The sequence below is a fragment of the Acomys minous genome (assembly GCF_964271855.1).
Source record: "Acomys minous genome assembly, chromosome: 3".
Taxonomy (NCBI): Eukaryota; Metazoa; Chordata; class Mammalia; order Rodentia; family Muridae; genus Acomys; species Acomys minous.
In genome coordinates this window covers 8,500,674-8,522,791 of record NC_140485.1, presented here as the reverse complement: position 1 = coordinate 8,522,791, position 22,118 = coordinate 8,500,674, and the positions used below count along the sequence as shown (strand labels likewise).

At 40.3% G+C, this 22,118-nt stretch overlaps 1 protein-coding gene across 6 annotated transcripts in view; it reads left to right on the top strand.

Annotated features, from left to right (window-relative positions):
• MACROD2 (mono-ADP ribosylhydrolase 2) overlaps positions 1–22,118 on the top strand; it is a 1,913,815-nt gene that overhangs the window by 699,279 nt on the left and 1,192,418 nt on the right. The window contains exon 6 of one of the 6 annotated variants that reach the window (XM_084774711.1): positions 11,553–11,606. The exons of the other annotated variants lie outside the window; for them this stretch is intronic. Coding sequence (XP_084630837.1) covers positions 11,553–11,554 — 2 coding nt within the window. The 3' untranslated portion in view covers positions 11,555–11,606. Of the gene's footprint in view, positions 1–11,552; positions 11,607–22,118 lie in introns of those variants that run through there. 6 annotated transcript variants of the gene reach the window in all.

Below are 22,118 nucleotides of genomic sequence, written 5' to 3'. Positions count from 1 at the left end.
GTCAAAAAGAAAATGTTTAATCAGAGGCTTGCTTATAGTTTCTGAGGGTGCGTTCATGATCATCATGGTGGGAGGTGTGGCAGAAGGTGAGCTGACAGGCCTCTGGCTCTGGAGCAGTAGCTGAGAGATGTAAGCATCTACTCCACAAGCGGGGGAGGGGGGGGAGAGAGAGAGAGAGAGGGAGAGAGAGAGAGAGAGAGAGAGAGAGAGAGAGAGATAGAGAGAGAGAGAGGGAGGGAGGGAGGGAGGGAGGGAGGGGAAGGGATGTCTTGGCCTCCAAAAAAGCCACACTTCTTCCAATAAGATCATTCCTCCTAACTCTTCCTAAATAGTTCCACCAACTGAGAAGCAAGCATTTAAATATACGAGGCGATGAGTGTGACTCTCATTCAGTATAATGTATTCTGTATTATTTTATTTTCTGTTTCTATTTTCCTCCCCCTTTCCTTCCCTCCCCCCCCCCCCTTTTTTTTGGCTGCTTTCATTTTCTTATTCTAGGAGTTCCTTTGTATCCATACCGACAAAACAACACAAGATAAAACGTCAAGTTTGTGACCATGGAAATGGTTTTTTTTTTTTGGAGAATGCAAAAAGGAGGTATATCATACCTCCCCAGATTATATAGAATAGGATGTAGCTCTTCCAGTGTAGATTGTATTTTAGTGATGGTCACAGAAAACTGACTGAAATTAGCCTCGGAGTGGACATGTGTAGCTGTTGTCCAGCAGATGCAAAAGCAGGATTTCTACATCAACAATACAACCATGATAGGCCCAGATCAAGAGGATTGCCTTGCCCTTTCTCACTTAATGGAAGAACCATCATTATAATTTACAGCTGTCAGATAAGTAATCAAGATAGGAAAAATATAGGAATATTGACAAGGACAGCAAATTAGACTTCTCTGAAATTTTCTCTTGATGGTTCATTGCAACAACCATTCAGGACCAATTCAAGCTGTCTAATAGATTGCATTTTCAGTAGCTAAATTTGTGTTTCCAAATAGGATTTTTAAAAAAGAAGAGACAAGACTTAATATACAGATAATAAATATTTTATACAATGAATTATTTCCCCAACATACTGGTCTGAAGCAACAAACACTTAACACTTCACATTTTGTTTTTGTACTTGCTGATGAAGAATCTTTGGATTTGCCCACTTCCCAGCCCCTGGTAATCATCTGATCGTATGTTCCCTTTCCATGATCTTGCATTTTAGGTTCCATATAGAAGTGAGACCATGCATTTGTCTTTTATGTGTGGTTAAATCCCTTTAATACAATGTCCTTTGGATTCTTAAAGCTGTTATCACAGATGATAATATTTACTTCTTTGTTATAGCTAAATAATCATTTTATTCCTCTGTCTCTATATATTTATTTCTCACTTGTACGTCTAGGGATTCTCAGATTGTTTTGATGTCTGATGGCTTCATGAGTACTGCTGCAGTGAACATGGGCTACAGATATTTTAAAATGCTAAATTTGTTGCCCTTGGATATTCATATATAAAGTTTGATTGCCCTATCAACATGCCATCAGTTCTGATTTACAGAAATCCTTTGTTCTGATTTCTATCAAAGTACTCCTAACTTTTTCTCTGCACCCTAACCAATGTTTACCATATTCCACACTTTCAAACATAGATTTACTTGATTTAGTTGCTTGCTAATGTCTATCAATGTTGCATTGAGCACAGTCTGCATGTAGATGTCAGAGGGCAACTTGTGGAAACTGGCTTTCCCTGCCATCTTTTGTGTCCTGGGGATTGAACTCAGGTCCTCAACCTGTCAAGTACCTTACCTTCTGAGCTACCTCACCACACTCATTCTTCCTCTTTAAAAAAAATATGCATCCTTAACAGAGGTAAGAAAGCACTTTATTTTTTTGATTCCAATTTCTCCACTCAGCAGCATTAAGAACTTCTTTGTTTACCATGTTTATATCTTCTTTATATCTGTCCAGTACCTCTGTCCATTCTTAAGTTGTACATTTGCTTTATATGTGGAGTCATGTGACTTCCTTCTATACTTTATATGCTATACTTTACATGTGGTGCTACTTGCCTTTGTGGAACAGAAGCCTCTATTTTCAGGTAGTCAGATTTTATTTTTGTGCCTATTGCCTCTCCTTTGATGTGATATCAAAAAACTCATTGCCTAGACCAGTACTCAGGACATCCCTGAGTTTTGCAACTAGGATTTTAATGGTTTATTGAAGTATTGAATGGATATTAACTTAATTTTCATAAGTAATATAAAATAAGATTCCAGTTTTTCCCTTAGGGAGACAGATACCCAACTTCTGAACATCTTGTAGAGGGACTTCCCTTTCCTCATTGAGTATTCTCTACACTCCAGTCAAAGCAGCTTATCGGGTATGTGTACATCTATGTGCGAGGTTGCTCCGTTGTTCTGCATGCTGCTGCTGCTGCTGCTGTGTGTGTGTGTGTGTGTGTGTGTGTGTGTGTGTGTTTTCAGCAGTGCCGGTCTGCTTACTGAGTAATATCATTTAAAATCAGGAATGCAATGCCTCCAGCTTTGTTCTCATTTCTCAAAACTGCTTTGGCTAATCAATTATTCTATAGTTCTTATACATTTTAAGTCTGCTTTTATATTTTGCTGAAATTTTGATAGAAATGCCACTGGCCCTATAGACCGCTCTGGGCAGAGAGCCTTACACTCTCTCACTTCATGAACACTTGGTGCCTTACCCCTGTGCCCTCTGAGATCTCCCTCATCAGCACCTTCTGGTTGTCTATGTACAAAGCTTGCCTCTTTAGTTAAGCTCGCTGCTTCTTTTCAGAGAGAGTGTATATGTGCATGATTGTACATTTGTGCATTAATTCATACATGTGTGCACTGTGTTCATGTGTGTGCAGGTACACTTGCACAACCTACACATGCATGCAGAGTTCAGAGCTCAGCATCAGATATCTTCTTCAGTTGCTCTCCAGCTCATATATATATATATTTTTTTGAGGTAGGTTACGTCACTAGGCCTTGAGCTCAGTGATCTGGCTAGGCTGGTTGGCCAGCAAGCTCTGAATATCCAGTTACCTCTGCTGTGGTTTTGTATGTGCACTGCTGAACACAGCTCTCATGTGGTGTTGCTATTCGAAACTGGGTAACATTCTTGTGTGCAAGCATTTTACCTAGAGAGTCACCTCCACAGTCTCCAGTTAAACTGCCTCCTGTGCATTTTAATTACCTATAGGTGCTCATCATCACGAGTGTAAGAGTAGCCTGTCTGGGTGTTTCTCAGTCTCACACTTCTCATAAGCTGTAGCCACAATGACAGGAGCTCCATGTACTGGAAAAATCCACACCCTCAGCATCCCCTATGCTCTCCTCAGCTGCAGGAGACAGCTGACAGCAGACAAGAAAGTCCCTACAGTGGGGTTTTAGTTAAGCAAAACTGGATATTTTATGTGACTAATTAATTTGATTTGTCACCAATGTGATTGTCTCCAATCTGAACAACTCTACACTATAGTGGACCTCACTGTGCAGTAAGTCAGGAAATATTTATGTTGCTATATTAATTTATTACTAATAAAGCAACACAGAACAGATAGTTAAAACCTAAAATAGAAAATTGCTGTCTCACCCATTTTAACTTGTTCCCCAATTCTAATATGCTTATATGATACAGCCATACTTCTGTACCGATATCCTAAGACTTTGTTTTGAAAAAAAAAATAGTTTTAACTTTTACTTTATTTGGATATGTGGGCCTAGAAGATGATGTTGGATTCACCGGAACTGGAAGGATAAGTGGTTGATTTCCACCAGATGTAAATCCCGGGAACCCAACTTGAATCCTCTGTAAGAGTATTAAGTGCTCCTAACCAGAGAACTAGCTACCTCCCTCTGTGTGTTTATTCTAAATGTGTGTGCATGTATGATTACATATGCATCCATATGCATAGCATTTACACACACACACACACACACACACACACACACACACATCCTATGTGCTGCTGCTAGTGAAGGCCAGAAGCTCTGGGGATACCAGGAACTGGAGGAGTCACAGGTGTTTGTATGTTACATGATGCCGTAGCTCTTAACCAGTGAGCCGTTTCCTCTGGCTCCCATCCTAATGTCCTAATGTGTATCCAGTAAAGGCACCAACAAAAAGGACCATATAGTAATTCCTTTTTCACAGAGATCTCATTAGGAGTACATAATAGCATCTTAATAGAGAGTAGGGGTTATCTTTATAACTCTGTTTTGTCCCAGAGTTATGGGTAAAATGTAAGTTCATGTTATTCTGGAGGAATATTCTGTAAATACCTTGGAATTAGCCATTAGTGTAAGGTTAAGGAAACAAGGGTGGCTTTTCAGGGAACTTGCATCAGAACAGCAGCACTCTCTGGTCTTACTTGCAAATGAGTTCTTCTCAACAGTGCTCTCTAACCTTTTAGAAATTTTCCAGCAGGGCAGCAATACTCTTTAATAGTCTGCTAGGAGTAGCAGAGCTCAGGATATGTGCTTTTTCATTGCTATTTTCAAGGTCTAATTGCTTTCTCTGCATTTGGGCAAGAGACTGTAATGAAGAAGTGAGACATTAGACACCATTAGACACCAGTGAGCCAGGAACAGAGTTTTCTTGTGTTGAGCCAGGAGCTACCTTTCCCAGCATAAGTGTGCTTACGGCTAAGTTCTTTCTGAAGGCCTCCTTTTTTGAGAGGTCATATGAAACATTAAGGAAGTCTGTATGACTCTGGTGATCTTCCAGGAAAATGGAAGACCACGAAGTGCAAGAAATAGTGCTTCTAGCATGTGCCATTCAGAGTTCATCAACCTTAAAGCATCAGTGTTCTGCAGGCAAGGACTGGGGCAGGTCACAGGAGCCTGACGCTCTGTCTGTGTCTTACCTTTCACATTGTATTTCTGTAATCTTCAGCTTCCCTAGATGATTGAGTACTACCACAGCATGCACACACACATGCACGCACACCCCTGCACACTAAGCAAAGAAAACAGAACAAAAAATCTTCCAAAACCAACACTTTTTACTACAGCCATGAGTGGGCCAAAGCATCATGAACTTTTGACTCTAGAGGAGTAGTTTGGTTACTTGTCTGTAGAGAATACACGATGTTACTAATTAATGTACCAAGTCACGTGTGTGTGTGTGTGTGCGCTTGTCACTGATGCAAAAGTACAATGCATGATAATGAACAATCAAATGCTTTCAGTATTACTCACTTTTCTCATGAAAGTTTTTTTTTTCACCTTTATTAGGCTAAAATATGAGCTAAATTGGGATTTGGGCAAAGGTCTGTCTCTAAAGACTATTTGTATAAATATACAGTGACCTTATTGCTCCTTATTCCATAAACCTCCACTAAGCTGCTGGTGCTGATTACAAATGATTATATGTTTCCATAAATAAAAAAAGTCCTGGAATCTGGGCAAATAGGTCAATGCTGCCATGTATGCCTAGTATGTGTGTGGCCCTGATTTTGAACCTTAGCACTATTTTTAAAAATAGAAACAAACAAGCAAATAAACAAAAACAAATCTAAAGCTTGTTCTGGAATTTTGAAAACGCCTGTCTTTATTTCAACCTTAGGAATTCTAATAGCAAGCAAGAGATAGGATTACCTCTGTGATCACGTGGATAATTCTAATAGGGAAATCATAGTCACAATGAGTCCCTGGAGTCCAGCCAGACTGGCAGCCTTGATGCTGGGCTCATAGAACTTAACCACATATGTGTGGGAGAGAGCAAAGCTGCATATTGCCACGGTTTCTCCACAGCATCTCTCCAGTTGAATAAAGGACTCAGGCTGAAGGAGCCTGAACCACCCAGGAAAACAGCCTCAGAATAATGAACCGCTGAGGTCTCTAACACCAAGAGACAGGAGTTTCCTGTCGTCAAAGTGTACAGTCACTGCTCCCATAGTTTGCAGCGAAGGGGTCACAGGTGGCCCGTGTAAACGATGGTCAACTTCTTGATGATTCTAACAACCTAATGTGAATAGTTCAATATATTTGACCATCAATTTCTGGAGCTGCAAAACTGAAAGTTTTGCACTGATGAGGGTTTTGGGTGAGGATAAAGGAAACAAAAATGGACCTCAGTACTGTGACTGAACTGTAATAATAATAATAATAATAATAATAATAATAATAATAATAATGCCACATACAGAAAAGACATTGACCCAGGTGACCTCAACTACTATATGATAAAAAGTCCCTGGAATTTCCACTTGAATTTGTGATCATGTTCATATGCTGAACCTGATAGATCTCACCTTAATATATGAAGATTTTTGTCTTGTTTTATAACAAGATTTTTGGATGCAAGTATACATACATTGTATAATCCTCCTACTTGAAATACTCACTGGCTGTAATATACATACTAGGATGTCCATGTTCCTTGTGTGGGACTTGAAGTTTTGAAAACTAAGCACCCCCCTCTCTCTCTCTCTCTCACGTAACCAGCAGCCAGCTGAGATGCAGCACATTCTTCCACAAGGAAGAGTGTCCATGGCTCGTAGATTAGTTCTGCCTGCTTCTGAAATTTGTATAAATAGATCCATATAGTGGTAGCTATTTATATCTCAGTGCTTTGAGTCAACCTTACGTTTTTGAGGCTCTGTGTTTTGCCTATGGCAGTAGTTTCATTTTTAGTGCTATTCATAATCTGCTATGTGATTATACCAGTTCATTTTCCTGTTAGGAGACACTAGCAGTTTCCAGCTTATAGAGATTCTGTAAACACTCTTCTGCATGCCTTTTGGCATACGAGTGGGTAAATTTTGCTGAACATCTACCTAGTTCTCAGATGATTAGGTATGTTATGGTCTACATATGTTTAACATCTTACTCAAAGCGTGAGTATTAATTTATATTCCACCTGGCAGTGTCCTGAGATATTTTAAATAATTGGCTACTTATCAAGAATGTTTCTTTTTTCACTGTGATAGTTTTAGAATGTCCAGCCAAGCAGAGTGCTGCTACTGTATGAGCTAAGTCCTCGGTGGCAAGAGACCCCAGGGGATGCCTGTGATGTGGGTGAGAGGCTGGGGAGCTGTAAGGCTGCTTGTGTTTCATGACTTGATACATTATGGTGGCAGTCTCAACAGCTGTGTATTTATGTAATTTTTAACGCTTTCTTAGAAACTGACACGAGTTTGAAAGTAGCCCGACCACACAAGTAAGAAGATGAATACTAGATAACACAAATATGGGCTTCAGTGGCACCAGAGAACAAAAAAGAAAAAAAAATAACTTATTAGGTAACTAGTGGACCCAGGCGTGAAATTCAGTAATACGCTTTTTAAACATAAAAGGCAAAGAAAACCTTGTTTGAAATCGTAGATGTGTCTGAAGGCTAATGTAAGGAGTGAGTCAGTTTTCACACTGATATATTCTACACCTACAGCAGTTTCAACTTATCAAGGTGGCCACCAATTTCCCCTCCAAAAAGAAGAAAATGGGTTATAAATGTGAGATCTTGCATTAACTCAAACCATTCACAAACCCCTGTATATTGAAGAAAGTTGAGCTAAAATCACAAAGTTGTGGGACTGAGTACAGTTCTGATTTATAATGGATGGAGTATCAACTAAGCTGAGGTCTGACCTATGCCCCATTCCATCCCTAATCCCTGCCAGCTGTCTTTGCCCCATTTATTGTACCCTCAAACTGGCCCTAGATATGCTGAAGTCTGCAATGACAGCCATTTCCAAGCGAAGGCTTATCTGAGGCTTTCTGCCTCCCATTACCAATGAGGCATAGACGCGAGGCACTGCGCTGTGGCAGTAATCAGCAGACAAGCCACGATGACGGTAGAAATGCGCCCTGGAGTTTTCTGAATCCGGTCCATGAGGTAGTGGTACTGACTAGCACATGGCTTCTTCACCTCTGCTGCGAAAGACGAGCCAAAGTTAGCTCAATCGCTGACTCTGTTGCACACTTCCCTGTCTCTATCCATCACTTATTTCTTCATGTTTACCTTTTATACCCCCCTGCCCTGGTAGTGGCCTTATCTGTAAAGTGGATTCTCAAGTTGTTAGGAATTCTTCACCAAGAAAACAGATAAGCCCAGATCAAATGTGAGTATAGGAGGTCCTTAGGTAGGGGGGAAAGTGTGGAGTTTATGTCACTTTAGGGTGAGGTTAGCAGAGCCAGTTCTTTCTCTGCCCTCTTGGAGTCACATGAGTGGAGATCTTAGAGACATGAGCTCAAAGTGACTTGAGGTACACATTTCTAACTTTGCCTTATTACATGGGCCTAAAGTCAATAAAAGCAATTTTTAGATGTTTAGGTCCTTTTAATATGAACTGTTATACTTGAATGATGGTGTGGGGACTGTACTTAAATGATCACATTATCCAAATTCTTCATCTATTGATTGACGGTCAAAAAGTCAACCCTAGGCTGGTGGGGCAGACCCCGAGTCTGCCAATGTGAGTGTGGACTCTGGGACCTACAGAGAGGTGGAAGCAGGTAACTGACTCCAAAATGCTGTGCTCTGATCTTTACCTGTGCACCATGACATGTACAAACAACAGATAGCAAATTAAAGGAGCCAGATCTAAGCATGCCAAGCATAGTCAATAAGAGCCATGACAAGGCAGATATCCCCCACTCCCATCCCTGTTCTTCCTCCTGCCTCCTCCACGTGGAGAGTGAGAGGTCCATAGGGTACATTTCAGCAGGGAGTCTAGATTCTCTGCTTACAATGTCCTTGGCTGGTGCATTAGTTTGTGCAGGCTCCTTTGAGTCCACATATGCCAGCCTTGATAGCCTCCTTGTGGAGCTCCTGACAGCCCCTTCAATCCCCCAAAGCCTCCATACAACGCCTAGTGCTTCACCAAGAGTCCCAGCATCTGTCCCAATCCTCCACTGGGCGGAGTCTCTCAGAGGACATTTATATGGGGCTAATATCCACTTATAAGTGAGTACATATCATGTGTGGCTTTCTGGGTCTAGGTTACTTTACTCAGGATATTCATTTCTAGTTCCATCCATTTGCCTGCAAATTTTAAGATTTCCTTGTTTTGATAGCTGAATAGTATTCCATTGTGTAAATGTACTACAGTTTCTTTATCCATTCTCCAGTTGAGGGACATCTAGGTTGTTTCTCATTTCTGGCTTTTACAAATAAAGCTGCTATAAATATAGTTGAGCAAACGTCCTTGTATGGTGGAACATCTTTCAGATATATGCCCAGGAGTGGTATAGCTGGGTCTTGAGGTAGCACCATTCCCAATTTTCTGAAAAAGTGCCAGATGGATGTCCAAAGTGGGTGTACAAGTTTGCACTCACAGCAGCAATGGAGGAGTGTTCCCCTTTCTCTACATCCTCACCACCATGTGCTGTCACTTGAGTTTTGATCTTAAGCATTTGGATAGGTGTAAGATGGAATCTCAGAGTTGTTTTGATTTGCATTTCCCTAAGGGCATTGAGTATTTCTTTAAGTGTGTCTCAGCCATTCAATATTCCTCTGTTAAAGATTCTCTACTTAGCTCTGGACCCCAGTTTTTCAGTGGGTTATTTGGTTTGGTGGTATTTCTTGAGTTCTTTATATATTTTTGATATTAGCCCTCTGTCGGATAAAGGGTTGGTGAATGTCTTTTCCTAGTCTGTAGGCTGTTGTTTTATTCTGTTGACAATATCCTCTGCCTTACAAAGATTTTCAATTTCATGAGGTCCCATTTATTAATTTTTGACCTTAAACCATCAACCAGCTGTTGATGTTCTGTTCAAGAAATTGTCTCCTGTGCCAATAAATTCAAAGCTCTTCTCTACATTTTCTTCTAACATTTTTAGTGTGTCTGGTTTTATGTTGAGGTATTTAATCTACTTGGACTTTAGTTTTGTGCAAGGTGATAAATATGGATCTATTTGCATTTTTCTACATGTAGACCTCCAGTTAGATTAGCACTATTTGTTGAAGATACTATCATTTTTTCATTGTATGGTTTTGGCTTTGTTGTCAAAATCAAGTGTCCATAGAGAATGGGGCGACGGGCGGGGGGGGGGGGCAAGGTGAGGAAAGGAGACTGCCTCTGACATGAATTTGAATTCTTGTCCCTGCAATTTGATCACTGCTCTTGGTTGCGAGGCCCTGTAGAAACACAGAGGAAGGGCATGCAGGCCATCCAAATGAGACCTGATAGGCTGTGGTCAGATGGTAGGGGAGGAGGACCCACCTGTCTAAGGTCTAAGGGAGGGGAATAAAACAAAAGAGGGAGGGAGGGTGGGGTCAGGAAGATAAGAGGGAGGGGATAACACTCAGAATATAATGTGAGTAAATTATTTTTTAAAAAGAGCCAGGACAAAACATAGCAATTCAGAGTACTATTGTTCTTTTTTTTTTTTTTAATTATAACTTCATGTTTATCTGTGAGATAATAACAGGAAAACTAAAGTTAGCTTAATAACGTTAAGCTCGGTTCCACTGTCAACCACAATGCATAAAAGTCAGCTTCAGTTCAGACAAGATTATGAGTGGGAGAAAAGAGTCGTCAGATGTATTCTACTGAAAGCCATCATTAGATGTCTTCATTCCAAGCTCAGAGTGTGAAATATGGCAATCTGCTGCTGACAGTATGTCCATGACAATTTGCTTCTTTTTATAAGTCAGAATCATGGCTGTCTAATCTGCCATTCTCAATATTGGTTTCAGTTTTCCTTGTTAAACACGTTGTACCCTTTACCTTTTGAAACACCCACACAATGATTGTACTGGCCTCTGTGTAGTCATATACTCACACATCATGAATATATTTGTGTTTATCCTGATTGCTATACTTAAGCCATGAATGTGTCTCTGGACTTCCCTGGCTATGCAGACCCTTTCACCAGCCTGGTGTTCAAACCAAGCTGGCAGCACAGGTTTGTAGTGACCTAGTAACAGCCCCACTGCTCTCTGCTACTCAAAATGGAATTTAATTGGGAAATTTAGGTTGACGTGTACCCTATAACTCAACTTTGCTATTCTAGATTGTTATTGATAAGGATTTGATGAACGTAAATTCTGACTTTCTCAAATTCGCCTTAACAGACAAAATATTTAGTAGATCAATAAATAATAGTTTAAAAAACTTACCAATCATCACAACATTCTCTTTATTTGATAGAAACGCACTACTTTATCACCTCCAATCTCCTGCTTTAAATCTACACAGCCTCAATAACCACAGTGACTATTTGATTATAGTATTCTGCATTTACTTCATTGCTTGTACCTAAGTTCCTGCAATCCAGCGATGCTACCAGCACCCCACAGTCTGTGTGTGCTGTGGGGCCAGGCCCTCCTAAGCAGCCAGTGGACCCCATTCACCTTCCCGTTAACCCTGTATGGCGTGTATAATTGTTTGCTTTCACAGAGGAAAACTGAGGCTCAGAAGAGGCTGAGTTGCGGTTCTAATATTACACTTGAAAATCTAGCCAAATTAGAGTTTGTTATCAAAAATTCTGAACAATAAAGAGATCTTCAGAGAAGAGCATTATTTCCACATTGACATATGTGGCCTTTTTTCTTTCTTCCATGTTCACATGATCCTTTTTGTCCACAGGAAAACAATAAGAGGAAGTTAAAATTACCATGATCTGCAGTCTAATTACCAGTGAATTAATAGCAGTGAAGAGACATATGAGCACCCACAGCAGCAAGAGAGTAAATTATGCCATCAGAATCTATTCGGACGCTGCTGGGGATTGGCTAGCTTCAGAATCTAGAATATATAAATTCATTTCTAAGATAATGTAATTGTATAAATTCAAATACTAAAAATGTTTTTAAAAGTAATGTTTAATGGAAGTGATTCTAAAGTATTCTACAGACACTTTGCACACACCAGCCAAGGACAATACAGGCGGTAAACCTTAAACCCCTACCCAGATCTAGCCAATGGACAGAACATTCTCCATAGTAGAGTGGAGAATGGGATATTACTTTCTCACATACTCTGGTGCCTCACCTTTGACCATGTCCCCTGAAGGGGGAGACCTGGTGGCACTCAGAGGAAGGACAACAGGTTACCGAGAAGAGACTTGATACCCTATGAGCATATACAGGAGGAGGTAATCCCCCTCAGGAACAGTCATAGGGGAGGGGAATAAGGGGAAAACGGGAGGGAGGGAAGAATGGGAGGATACAAGGGATGGGATAACCATTGAGATGTAACAAGAATAAATTAATAAAGGAAAAAATGTATATGTAAAATATAAAAGAATATTTAATAAAATATTTTTTCAAAGAAAAAAAATAAAAGTAATGTTTAATGGAAGTGATTCTAAAGTATTCTACAGACACTTTGCATATTCAGTCAGAAAACCTAAGTGTGTCATTTGAACTTGTAAAACTTTGCGCAGGGTACTCCTCAGCACTTGTTTTTAGTTTTCTTCTCCCAATGCTGTTACCTCTCATGTTTGAATCATCTTGGTTCTCCCTTTAGTCCCTTTCCTCTGGGGTGCTGAAATGAAGACACCATCCACTTATAAACTTGTGGATAACAGAAACAGTATAAAGTGGCTGTTAATAGTAAAAGTAAACTTTGGTTATAGTGTTTTGGGACAACAGAAAAGTTGTGTAACTTTGAAGTGCTCATTCTTTAAACACTGCAGTGATCACTACACATAAATCCCAGTGTCACAAAATGGTGGTAATGTGTCTAGCAAAAGTAAATACAACAATACCCACAACAAAACACCAGACAGAAATGAGTAATTAAGCAACAATATGAAGACTTCCTGTTAGCATCATTGTACCTTGTCCTGAATGGTGAAATCTCCCTCAGATGCTTACAATGATCTAAGTAATATCGATTATTGTAGAGGATGCCTCCATCCCAGGCATACGTCTGACTGATTAATTGCAAACATATCACAAGAGCACCTCCTTCACAACAGTTTTGGATGACTTTGAGTGGTGTCTCTTTCAGAGCTGTCCGTGTTGTCACTAGAAGCTGTGAGGCAACTGGCTCTCAAGCTGCCTACTTTCTCTGCTCAGCTCTTCTTCGTTCACTCCCACCACACATGCATTTCTCACAAGCATTTCCTCAGAAATTTCCTGAGCTTCATCGCAATCCCTAGACAACGAGCCTTCCGCAACACTTTGTACAAGCCATTAGGAATTCTGCTTAGGGGAAAGTATGGCCTAGTTTAAAAGTCAGGGCACAGTAATGCATAGTATGAGGAGGCTGTCAACCTGCAGGACAAATGGAGATGTGCAGTTCTGAACCCTCATCTGTTCCCTAACCCAGGTAGCCTGGTGAGTTAGGGTAGGATAGGAAGTCATCAGAGGAAGTTTGCCAGTGTTCATGTTCTCCACCCAGTACAGCTATAGGAATGTTGCATAATTCAACAAAACTATGTTGAGTGTTTGTGTTTGTATGTGTTTCTAACAGTGAATAACTAATAAAGGGATCATATTAGTTGCTATTTCTTCCTGAACCTCTTGATTTTTATGCATATCCTAGAACTACCGCTGTGTTTGCTGCTATAGAGCCCTGTTCAACAGTAACCTTTGCTTTGGAATGCTATGTGGCTTTCATTTCAAGAACTGTACACTCATCTCAATAAATGATGCTTTCACCATAAGCTGCCTAAGGCATTTCTTATTCTGATATGTGTAATATTGTATCATTTTTCACTCTCCATAATCTACTCCTTTAATGGTTTTGTTTTCTCTCTCTTCACACTGATCATGATTTTCAAAGAAAGTGTTGGAGATTCCTGGTGATAACACCAACTTGATGATTTCTCCCCTCATCATGTACTTCTATACATGTATTTTAACACCCTGGCATCACCTCTTCTAGCTGTCTTCGGTTGTGATTCTCTAATAATAGACTCGGAGACTTTTACGGATATGAGGTTAGATCATTTATAAGGGAGCTGTTCCCAGACAGGAGGAAAGGGGCATGAGGTAGCGAAGGAAATTAAGTTAAATTTCAAGTAGTTTACTGGAAATGTACAAACTCTGGGGACCAGAGCTTAATTTAGCTGGAAACTTTAGTGCTCCTCATGAAACATATACCACCCCTCAACCCGCCTGCTTACAGTTTGAAACTGAAATATGCCCCAAATGTTGATGAAGTCAACAGTGTTCGGAAGAGAATAGATCATAAAGGTAGATTGAATTTCATTGGTAGATTAGTCCGTTGATTAATTCATACCCAAATTGATTATTAAAAATCGTTTAAACTGAAGGAGTTGGCACCTAGTTGAAGGAAGGAATTTGCTGGGGACACTCTTGAAGAACGTATTTTGCTAGCCTTTGGCCATTCCATCTCTTCCTTTGTCTTGCTCACTGTATGACTTTCTTTTTCTGTTACTATGATAAAATACCCCAACAAATGGAAGGTATTCTTTAAGGAAGAAAGGGTTCACTTGATTTCATAGTTCCAGGAAATAGTGAGCCATGGTGGGGAAAGCATGGTGGCAGGGCCTTGAGCAGATGGTTACATTGTAACCACAGTCAACAAGCATGTGTTTAATTAACTCTTAATACTCAACCCACTTTCTCTTCATTGAGTCTAGGATCCTAGCCCATGAAATGGTGCTACTCACAGTCAAGGTAGGTCTTCTCTCTTCAGTTAACCTAATCCATATAGCTGCTCATAAACATGTCCAGAGGTTCAGTATGGTGGTTTGTATAAGGTATCCCATATAATCTGACATTTTCATCCTTGGCCCCCAGTTAGTGACATTTTTTTGTGGGGGCTTAGGAATTATAGCCTTGCTGGACAGTGTATGTTACTGAAGGTGGGGTTTGCAAGCGCACAGACTTAGGCTGTTTGGGGTTTGCTTTTTCTGCTTTGATTTGCAGTTAAGGATGTGAGATTCAGCTTGCTACTTTAGCCACCTTGCCTATCATTTCCACCCTTTAATGGATTCTCACCCTCTGGAATGATAAGCCCACATCAATCCTCCTTCTACAAGTTGCCTTGTTCACAGTGTTTTATCACAGCAATAGAAAAGTGACACTAATCCACTCAGTTAATCTGGAGACTCCGTCACAGGCGTGCCCAAAGGCTTGTTTCCTGTGTGACTCAGGATCTTGCCAAGCTGCCAAACAATATCAGTCAATATGAACAATTAGAGTCATCATGAGTAAGTGGTTTTTCCTCTACCATATACCTTCAACCATAGCCAAGAAGCAACAGAGCCAAGAGAGCTCAGTGGGAAACTTGGGAAATGGTGAATTAACATAAACATTTCCTCACTTGATCTCTAGGTTATTTCGTCACAGTGACAGAGAGGTAACACAGCCTCTAATGACAAGGGAAGGATGCCATGTATACACTAACTCGTATTAGTCATCTGAAGCACTTATCTCTTTGGAAATACTTTCTTGGTACTCTGCTTTTCCCTGTGCTTGAGCAAAACAGGTTTTAAAAGTAAGAGAAGCATTTAGGTTGAAATAAATAGATAAGAAAGGAAGGAAGTAAAAAGAAAGAAAAGATACTGTAACTCCAGCATTTGGGCACTGAAGTGAAAAAGGCAAATGGATGTGGGCAAAATCCTAAAAAAAAGTCAGCTACACTGAGTAAGAGAAAACATATAACCAATCTTATTGACTTGATTGAATATTTTCTTCTTTTCTCATCTGTCCAATCAGTCTGTAGTATTTGCCTAAGTTTCTCCCTCCATTTACATCTGTTCTCCTTAAAGTCACATCTGCCTACTTTCTTGCCTCATAGACTGTTCTAGAATTGTTGCCTGTTAGGTTTTATTAGATTAGACCTTAGGTGCCTTTACAGAGGTGTTTTCCCACTTCTATATTCATGTTACAGTACCTCTCCAAACCCCCTTCTCCAAGATGCTTCACACGTTCCCCTTTGCTGTTTATGACACTTAAATTTAGCCTCTTTTCAGTGCTTCTCATAATATGCCTTTTATAAAAGCTGTTTAAACAGGGATCTCTCTTTCTCACTAGATTGTGACCTCCCAGAGCACAAGTGTTGGTGTTCAATTGCTATGGAATCCACGCCAGTGCTTCATGCAGAGTGGGCATTTGCTAAATGCTTGTTGAATTAAATTGAATAATTAAAATCCAAAGTAAGTTAGAAAAGGGTGCTGTTCGGAGGGGACTCTGGATTGGGTTACCTGGATAGGAAAACACACACTCGAACTTTCTAACAGCTTGCACTCAAGATGTCATTAAAATTAAAGTCCTTTATTATACACTTTCATTGTTGCTGAAATAATACTCCCTGTGCCTTGGAGCAGTAGATGTAAAAGCCTTTCTTAGTTATAATTTCGTGACATCAGGCATCAAACAGTTGGGAAATTGCATGTACTGGTAATATAACTTTACATATGGTATATCATTACAAATGAGAACATGGGGCCTGGAGGCAGGGCTGTTCTGTGACACACTTTTTCTGAGAAGAAAGAAAATTCAACTACACAAATTTTTGTAAAAAGCATTTTGAACTTGGGAGAAAAAGACTACATATATTTTAGTTGTCTTCTCAGTTATACCCGCTCAGTTCTACCTGGCACCATGCTAAAATAAAGCAGATCTTATTTTATTCTCCCCCTGTTGTTTTTCACACTCTCACAACCAACATATAACCACATACATACATAAATCATACATAGGCACCATGGGATCGTTGTTTTAAAATTCTGAACTGAGCCAGGCATGGTGGTGCATGTCTGTAATCCCACATTCGGGACGCAGAGGCAAGTGGATCTCTGTGAGTTCAAGGCCAGCCTGGTCTATTAAGCAAATCCATGACAGCCAGACCTATTACACAGAGAAAGTCTGTCTGGAAATATCAAAACCAACCAATCAACCAACAAACCAACCAAAGAAATAATAACAAAACTGAACTGGTGCTGGCTGTTGTTCCAAAGGTAAGAGCTTAGCCTGGGATCATCACTCTGTTTGAAGCAATTACCCTACCAATCTCTACGTTTGTCCACCTCTGTTTAAAAGAGCACGGAGATGGATTAAGAACCAGAAAAAATGCCTCTTTCTGCTGAGATGAATTCCAGTGAGCCATATTCCAAGGTCCTCCTAAGCCTTGTAGCCAAGGCAGAGGATGGTGGATGCTATTCAGGCTGCCCTCTTCAGACTGTCTCTCACATGCAGCTCCCTGGTCCCCTACTTTGTACAATTGATACAAGTATACTCTATCACTGGACTGTAGTGAAAGCTTCCCCAAATTGCTCCAATTTTAATCAATGTAGGAATTGTTTAAATTTCTTATGTAGGTGGGGTTTTTTGTGTTTATTTCATGATTATATATTATCATCTTGTTGAAAGTCTTTCTTTGTGGCCCAGTCTGGCATCAAACTCAATTCATGATCTTCTTGTCTCCACCTCCTGAGTGATAATGTTTAACTATAACATCAAGTTGCTGCCTATCATTGCCACTGTCATCATAACTATCATCATCATCATCATCATCATCATCATCATCATCATCATCACTGTCACCATCATCATACAACTAATTAACATGCAAGCAATAGCCAGACCATACCTGACGTGAGAAACCCAATGATGTTAGAAATCTAGGCTTCTTTTGATTATATTTGATAGTTATTTACTGATTTCAATCTTCAGTATTGGCTCGTGGTCATAGAGAATATTCTGGAACTCCAGTGGTCACTTCTCTGTTCAAGCAGACAGGAGGCTGAGTTTAAAAACAGTGAACCTCACAAAATACACTTAGCTGACCTGCAATCTTTGAAGAACTTTCCTGGCGACTGCATTCAAGGGTTTTCTCTTATCTAAGAGATGACATTGCCACTTGGCTCCTTGCTCAGATGTGTGTATGTGTGTTTGCTTTTGGCATTGGTGGTAGTAATACTAAGGTTTTATTGTTAGTTTAAATTGTTTTGTGGTGGTGGAGTCAAGCCCAGAGCTATATGCTAGGCAGATGCTCAAGTGTTGTCAATGGGTTCTCTTCCTGAAGAAAGTAAAGGAGATCACATTCTTGAGTAGTCAAAGAAACACACACAGTACTGTTTTTGTTTGATGCTTACGTAATTGGACATAAAAAGAGTGGTGACAATATGCTTTAAGTGCCTAAAAATTCTCCATGTTATCAAGATACTGTTTGGTTCACTCCAAGGAAATAACAAATAAAAGACCAAGGTGTTATTCTTTGCATTGCATTGCTTATATTTTGCCTTGAGACAGCTTGCGATTTTCCAGCAGCTGGAATAATAAGCACTGGCTATCTGTGTCTGACTAGTCAAGACACCACAAGTTATTTATTCACAAGACTTACACCCTTCTTAATAGCCTTGGTTATTTCTTCCCCGAGGGAGAGGTTGGCCTCAAGGAAGTTGTCATTATTTTCTTTGTCTGATCCAAAGTGTCTTTGTTCATGCTTAATTTCTAAGAGAAGGTGAGCTGAATCTGCTTTCACACCCTTAGGGATTAATTATCGGAGCAAGTCAAAAGAGACTTGTGAAGCTTTTGGTGGAAGTGGGGACCAGGAAGTGAGAGGCTGAGCTTCCTTCCTGTGTGTCTGAAAACTAGACTTGATCACTGAGTGGCAGGAGGGCTCAGGCCCCTCCCATCCTGCTTTAGAGAAACATTTACAAGCTCTTGGGCAGACAGTCAGCTCCTCTGCCATAGTTTCAAGTTACATTTTTTCCCCACTCCATTGTTGAATACCGTTTCTGAGTTCCCAGGTTTTCACTGTTGATCTACCTGCCCTTGACAGTCTCAAAATACACGATTTACAAAAGAGACAGCAGGACAGTGCAGTAGTTGAGACAGGAGCAAGAAATAGAACCATGCAAGGGACTGAAAGATGCTACCCCTGAAGACTGACAGATTCGTGGGTATTTCCTAAGGAGGTAAAGGATTCACATTTGGCTCTCACTTGGGTCATTTGATCTGAGCCTTTGCCCTAACCTTATGATAATCTCAGTTACCAGGCATATTTGTCACCTCCAATAAGCTATAATTGATATAGACTACTTGATTCAAAGTTAAATATCTGCAGCAGGGATAGTCCATAAGTTTTAGCAATCATTTTTGAAGCATCTTCATTTGCTTTCTCTCAAATACCCATTTTATTTTAGGTGTAAATTTGAGAACAGTTGTCTTTGAATATACAGTGAGAAAATGTAAGCAGCCGTTTATGCTACAGTCTAATTTATCCTGAAAGGTGGGTAGAAAAGATCTTCGGTCATTCTTAAAGAGCCTGGAGCCTTTGACTTTTTTTTCTTTCTCAGAAAACTGCAAAGATGAGAGCTTGTTCACTAAGAGCTGTAACATGAAGTCAAAGCTAAGGTAAATGCACAGGATGAGATGAGGTTTGCCAAGGAGTCTCTGCACTGTCATCCCTTCCATGATCCCACTTGAAACAACATCCTGGGTGAGCGTATCGTCCTGGGAGATTTAACTAGCATGTGATGCTATCCAGAAAGCAAGGGCTGTAGACATAATGCCACACCCCATCTCCCTTTTCAAAATAGAGATCTGTGTTCCCTTGTCCTACACCCTCCACTGAAACTTCGTATTCTTTCCTGGAGCATGGTTTACAGGGGCAGGAGAGGCAGTTATCAGCCTTTACACTGCTTGGAAAGGATTTAGGTTGATTTTAAAAAACAAAAGGTAATTTTCTTAAATCCTTTAGATTCTACTTTATGTCATCTTAAAACCCATGATTAGAGGCCCTTGGTAGAGAACACTATAGTGAGACTCCAAGGTCTCTTTAACATATCTTGGCTTTGTTACCTGGTTTATAAAAATATTTGCCTAAACTGTTTTTTCTAAACATTTACTCTAGTCCATTTTCTGACAATTCAAATCTAAGAATTATAAAGTACGTGTTTTCTAAATACAGAAAACCTATAGACTATTAAAAAAATAAAGAAACTTTACTCATGTGGAAAGATGTACCACTATATATTTGTTCTGACAAGTTTTTGTCAATTTCATGTAGACTTAGGCATATATGCAATGAGAGAATATTTTAATTAATTAATTAATTAACTTTACATTCTGGTTGTAGCCCCATCCCTCCTTATCTCCCAGTCCCACCCTCCCTCCCTCTCCCATACCCCCATTCCTCACAAGAGGGGAGCCCCCCTTCCTACACACCCCAGCTCATCAAGCCATATCTGGACTGAGCGTGTCCCCTTCCCCTGTTGCCTGGGAAGGCAGTCCTTCCAGAGTGAAGTGATTAAAAAGCTGGCAAGAGAATCCATATTAGAGAGGGCTCCCATCCCCCTTTCTAGGACACCCACATGAATCCTGAGCCGCCCATCAGCTACATTTCATAGGGGGCCTAGGCCCAGTCCATGTAAGGTCTTTGGTCGGTGCTTCAGTCTCAGCAGGACTCTCTGGGCCCTGCCAAGTTGGCTCTGTTTGTCTTCTTGTGAAGCTGCTGTCACCTCCAGGTCTTTTTCTCCTTTCTCACTCTTCTGCAAGGTTCCTACACATTGCCCAGTGTTTGGCTGTGAGTCTCAGCATCTGTTTTGAGGTGCTTCTGGGTGGAACCTCTCAGACAACTTGACTCCTGTCTGCAAGCATAGCAGAGATGTTTCTCTCTCACGGGGTGGGGCTTGCTTGGGCTGAGCACTGGGTGGAGCTTCTGTCAATCCCAGCCTTATCTGCTCTGTATTCATCCCTGCACATCTTCTATGCAGAGTAAATTCTGGTTGAACGTTTCTGAAGGTGGTTGGTGTTCCTTTCCCTCTACTAGGAGACTTCTAGTCAGAGGATGTCCTCTCTAGTCTCCATGGCCCCTGCTACTAGGAGTCTCTGCCAGAGTCCTACAAGGAGGGAATTTTAATTGAGAAAATGTTTCCAAAATACTGGCCTTTAGTGAGCATTTTTTAAATTTATGATTAATGTGGGAGGGCCCTGCCTACTTTGGGCAGTGCCACCCTGGAGCAGGTGGTCCTGGGTTGTATAAGAAAGCAGGTTCGTCGATCAATGAAGAGCAAGCAGTAACAATCGTTTCTCTATGTCTTCAATTTCAGTTCCTGCCTTGAATTCCTGCAGCAACTTCCCTCAGTGCCTGAGTGTGACTTGAGAGTTATAAAGTGAAATAAACCCTTTCCTCCCCAAGTTGCTTTGGTCATACTGTTTTATCTCAGCACTAGAGACTCTATCTAACTAAGGCAGTTAAGTATCAAAGAATTTATCTGCATAATATCAATGTTAACCTCTCTTTCTGAAAGATAAGTGCTCAGATGATGGCAGACAAGCAGTCACAGTAGGTGGCACTTGCTGAGTCATATGGTTACATGGAGATTTGCATAAAGAGACTGCAAAGCACCCACTCACCCACTTGAACATGGTGTTTTCTTTTTTAAAGTTTAACATGAGATTTGGTAGGGGTAGCACATACCTCTATTAGCATGGGAGAAAGAGGTAGGTAGATCTCTGTTAGTTAGAAGCCTGGTCTATAAATCAATGCTATCCAAGGATACATAGTGAAACCTTGTCTCAAAAAAAAAATCAGAAGCATAACCACTATTTATGAGAATGATGATGTATTGAGATATTTCATTTTTAAAATCTATACTATATATTCAAACAACTTTTTAAAAGGTATTCATTGTTCTTTTTCTGTTTTTGTTGGTGGTGGGGATCTTTTTTTGTTTTTATTTTTTATTTTTTTGAGACAAAATTTCTGTGTAGCTCTGGCTGCCCAGGTATTTGCCAAAGCCTGTGAATAATAGGTATAGAGGAAGAAAAGGAAACTCAAATCAAAGATACATGAAGTTATAGAAGAAAATCTCCCCATTCAAAAGAGAGAGAAAGAGAGAAAGAGAGAAAGATAGAGAGAGAGAGAGAGAGAGAAAGAGAGAGAGAGAGATGCCTATTGTGTACAAGAAGCATATAAAGCATCAAATAGGCCCAGAAAAGAAACTCCCCAAAACATAATAATAATAAAAACACCAAACATACTAAATGAATAAAGGACATTAAAGCCTGCAAGGGAAAAGGCTGAAGCCACACACTAAGGTAGGACCATTAGAATAACACCTGGCTTTTCGATGGAAACTGCAAGGAGATGGACCTTGGTGAATGCTCTACGGGATCTTAGAGACGCCAGACATCAGCACAAACTACTACACCCGACAAAACCCTCAATCACAAGACGGAGAAAGGAAAACACTGCACCCCAAAACATAAACAAATGTAAACA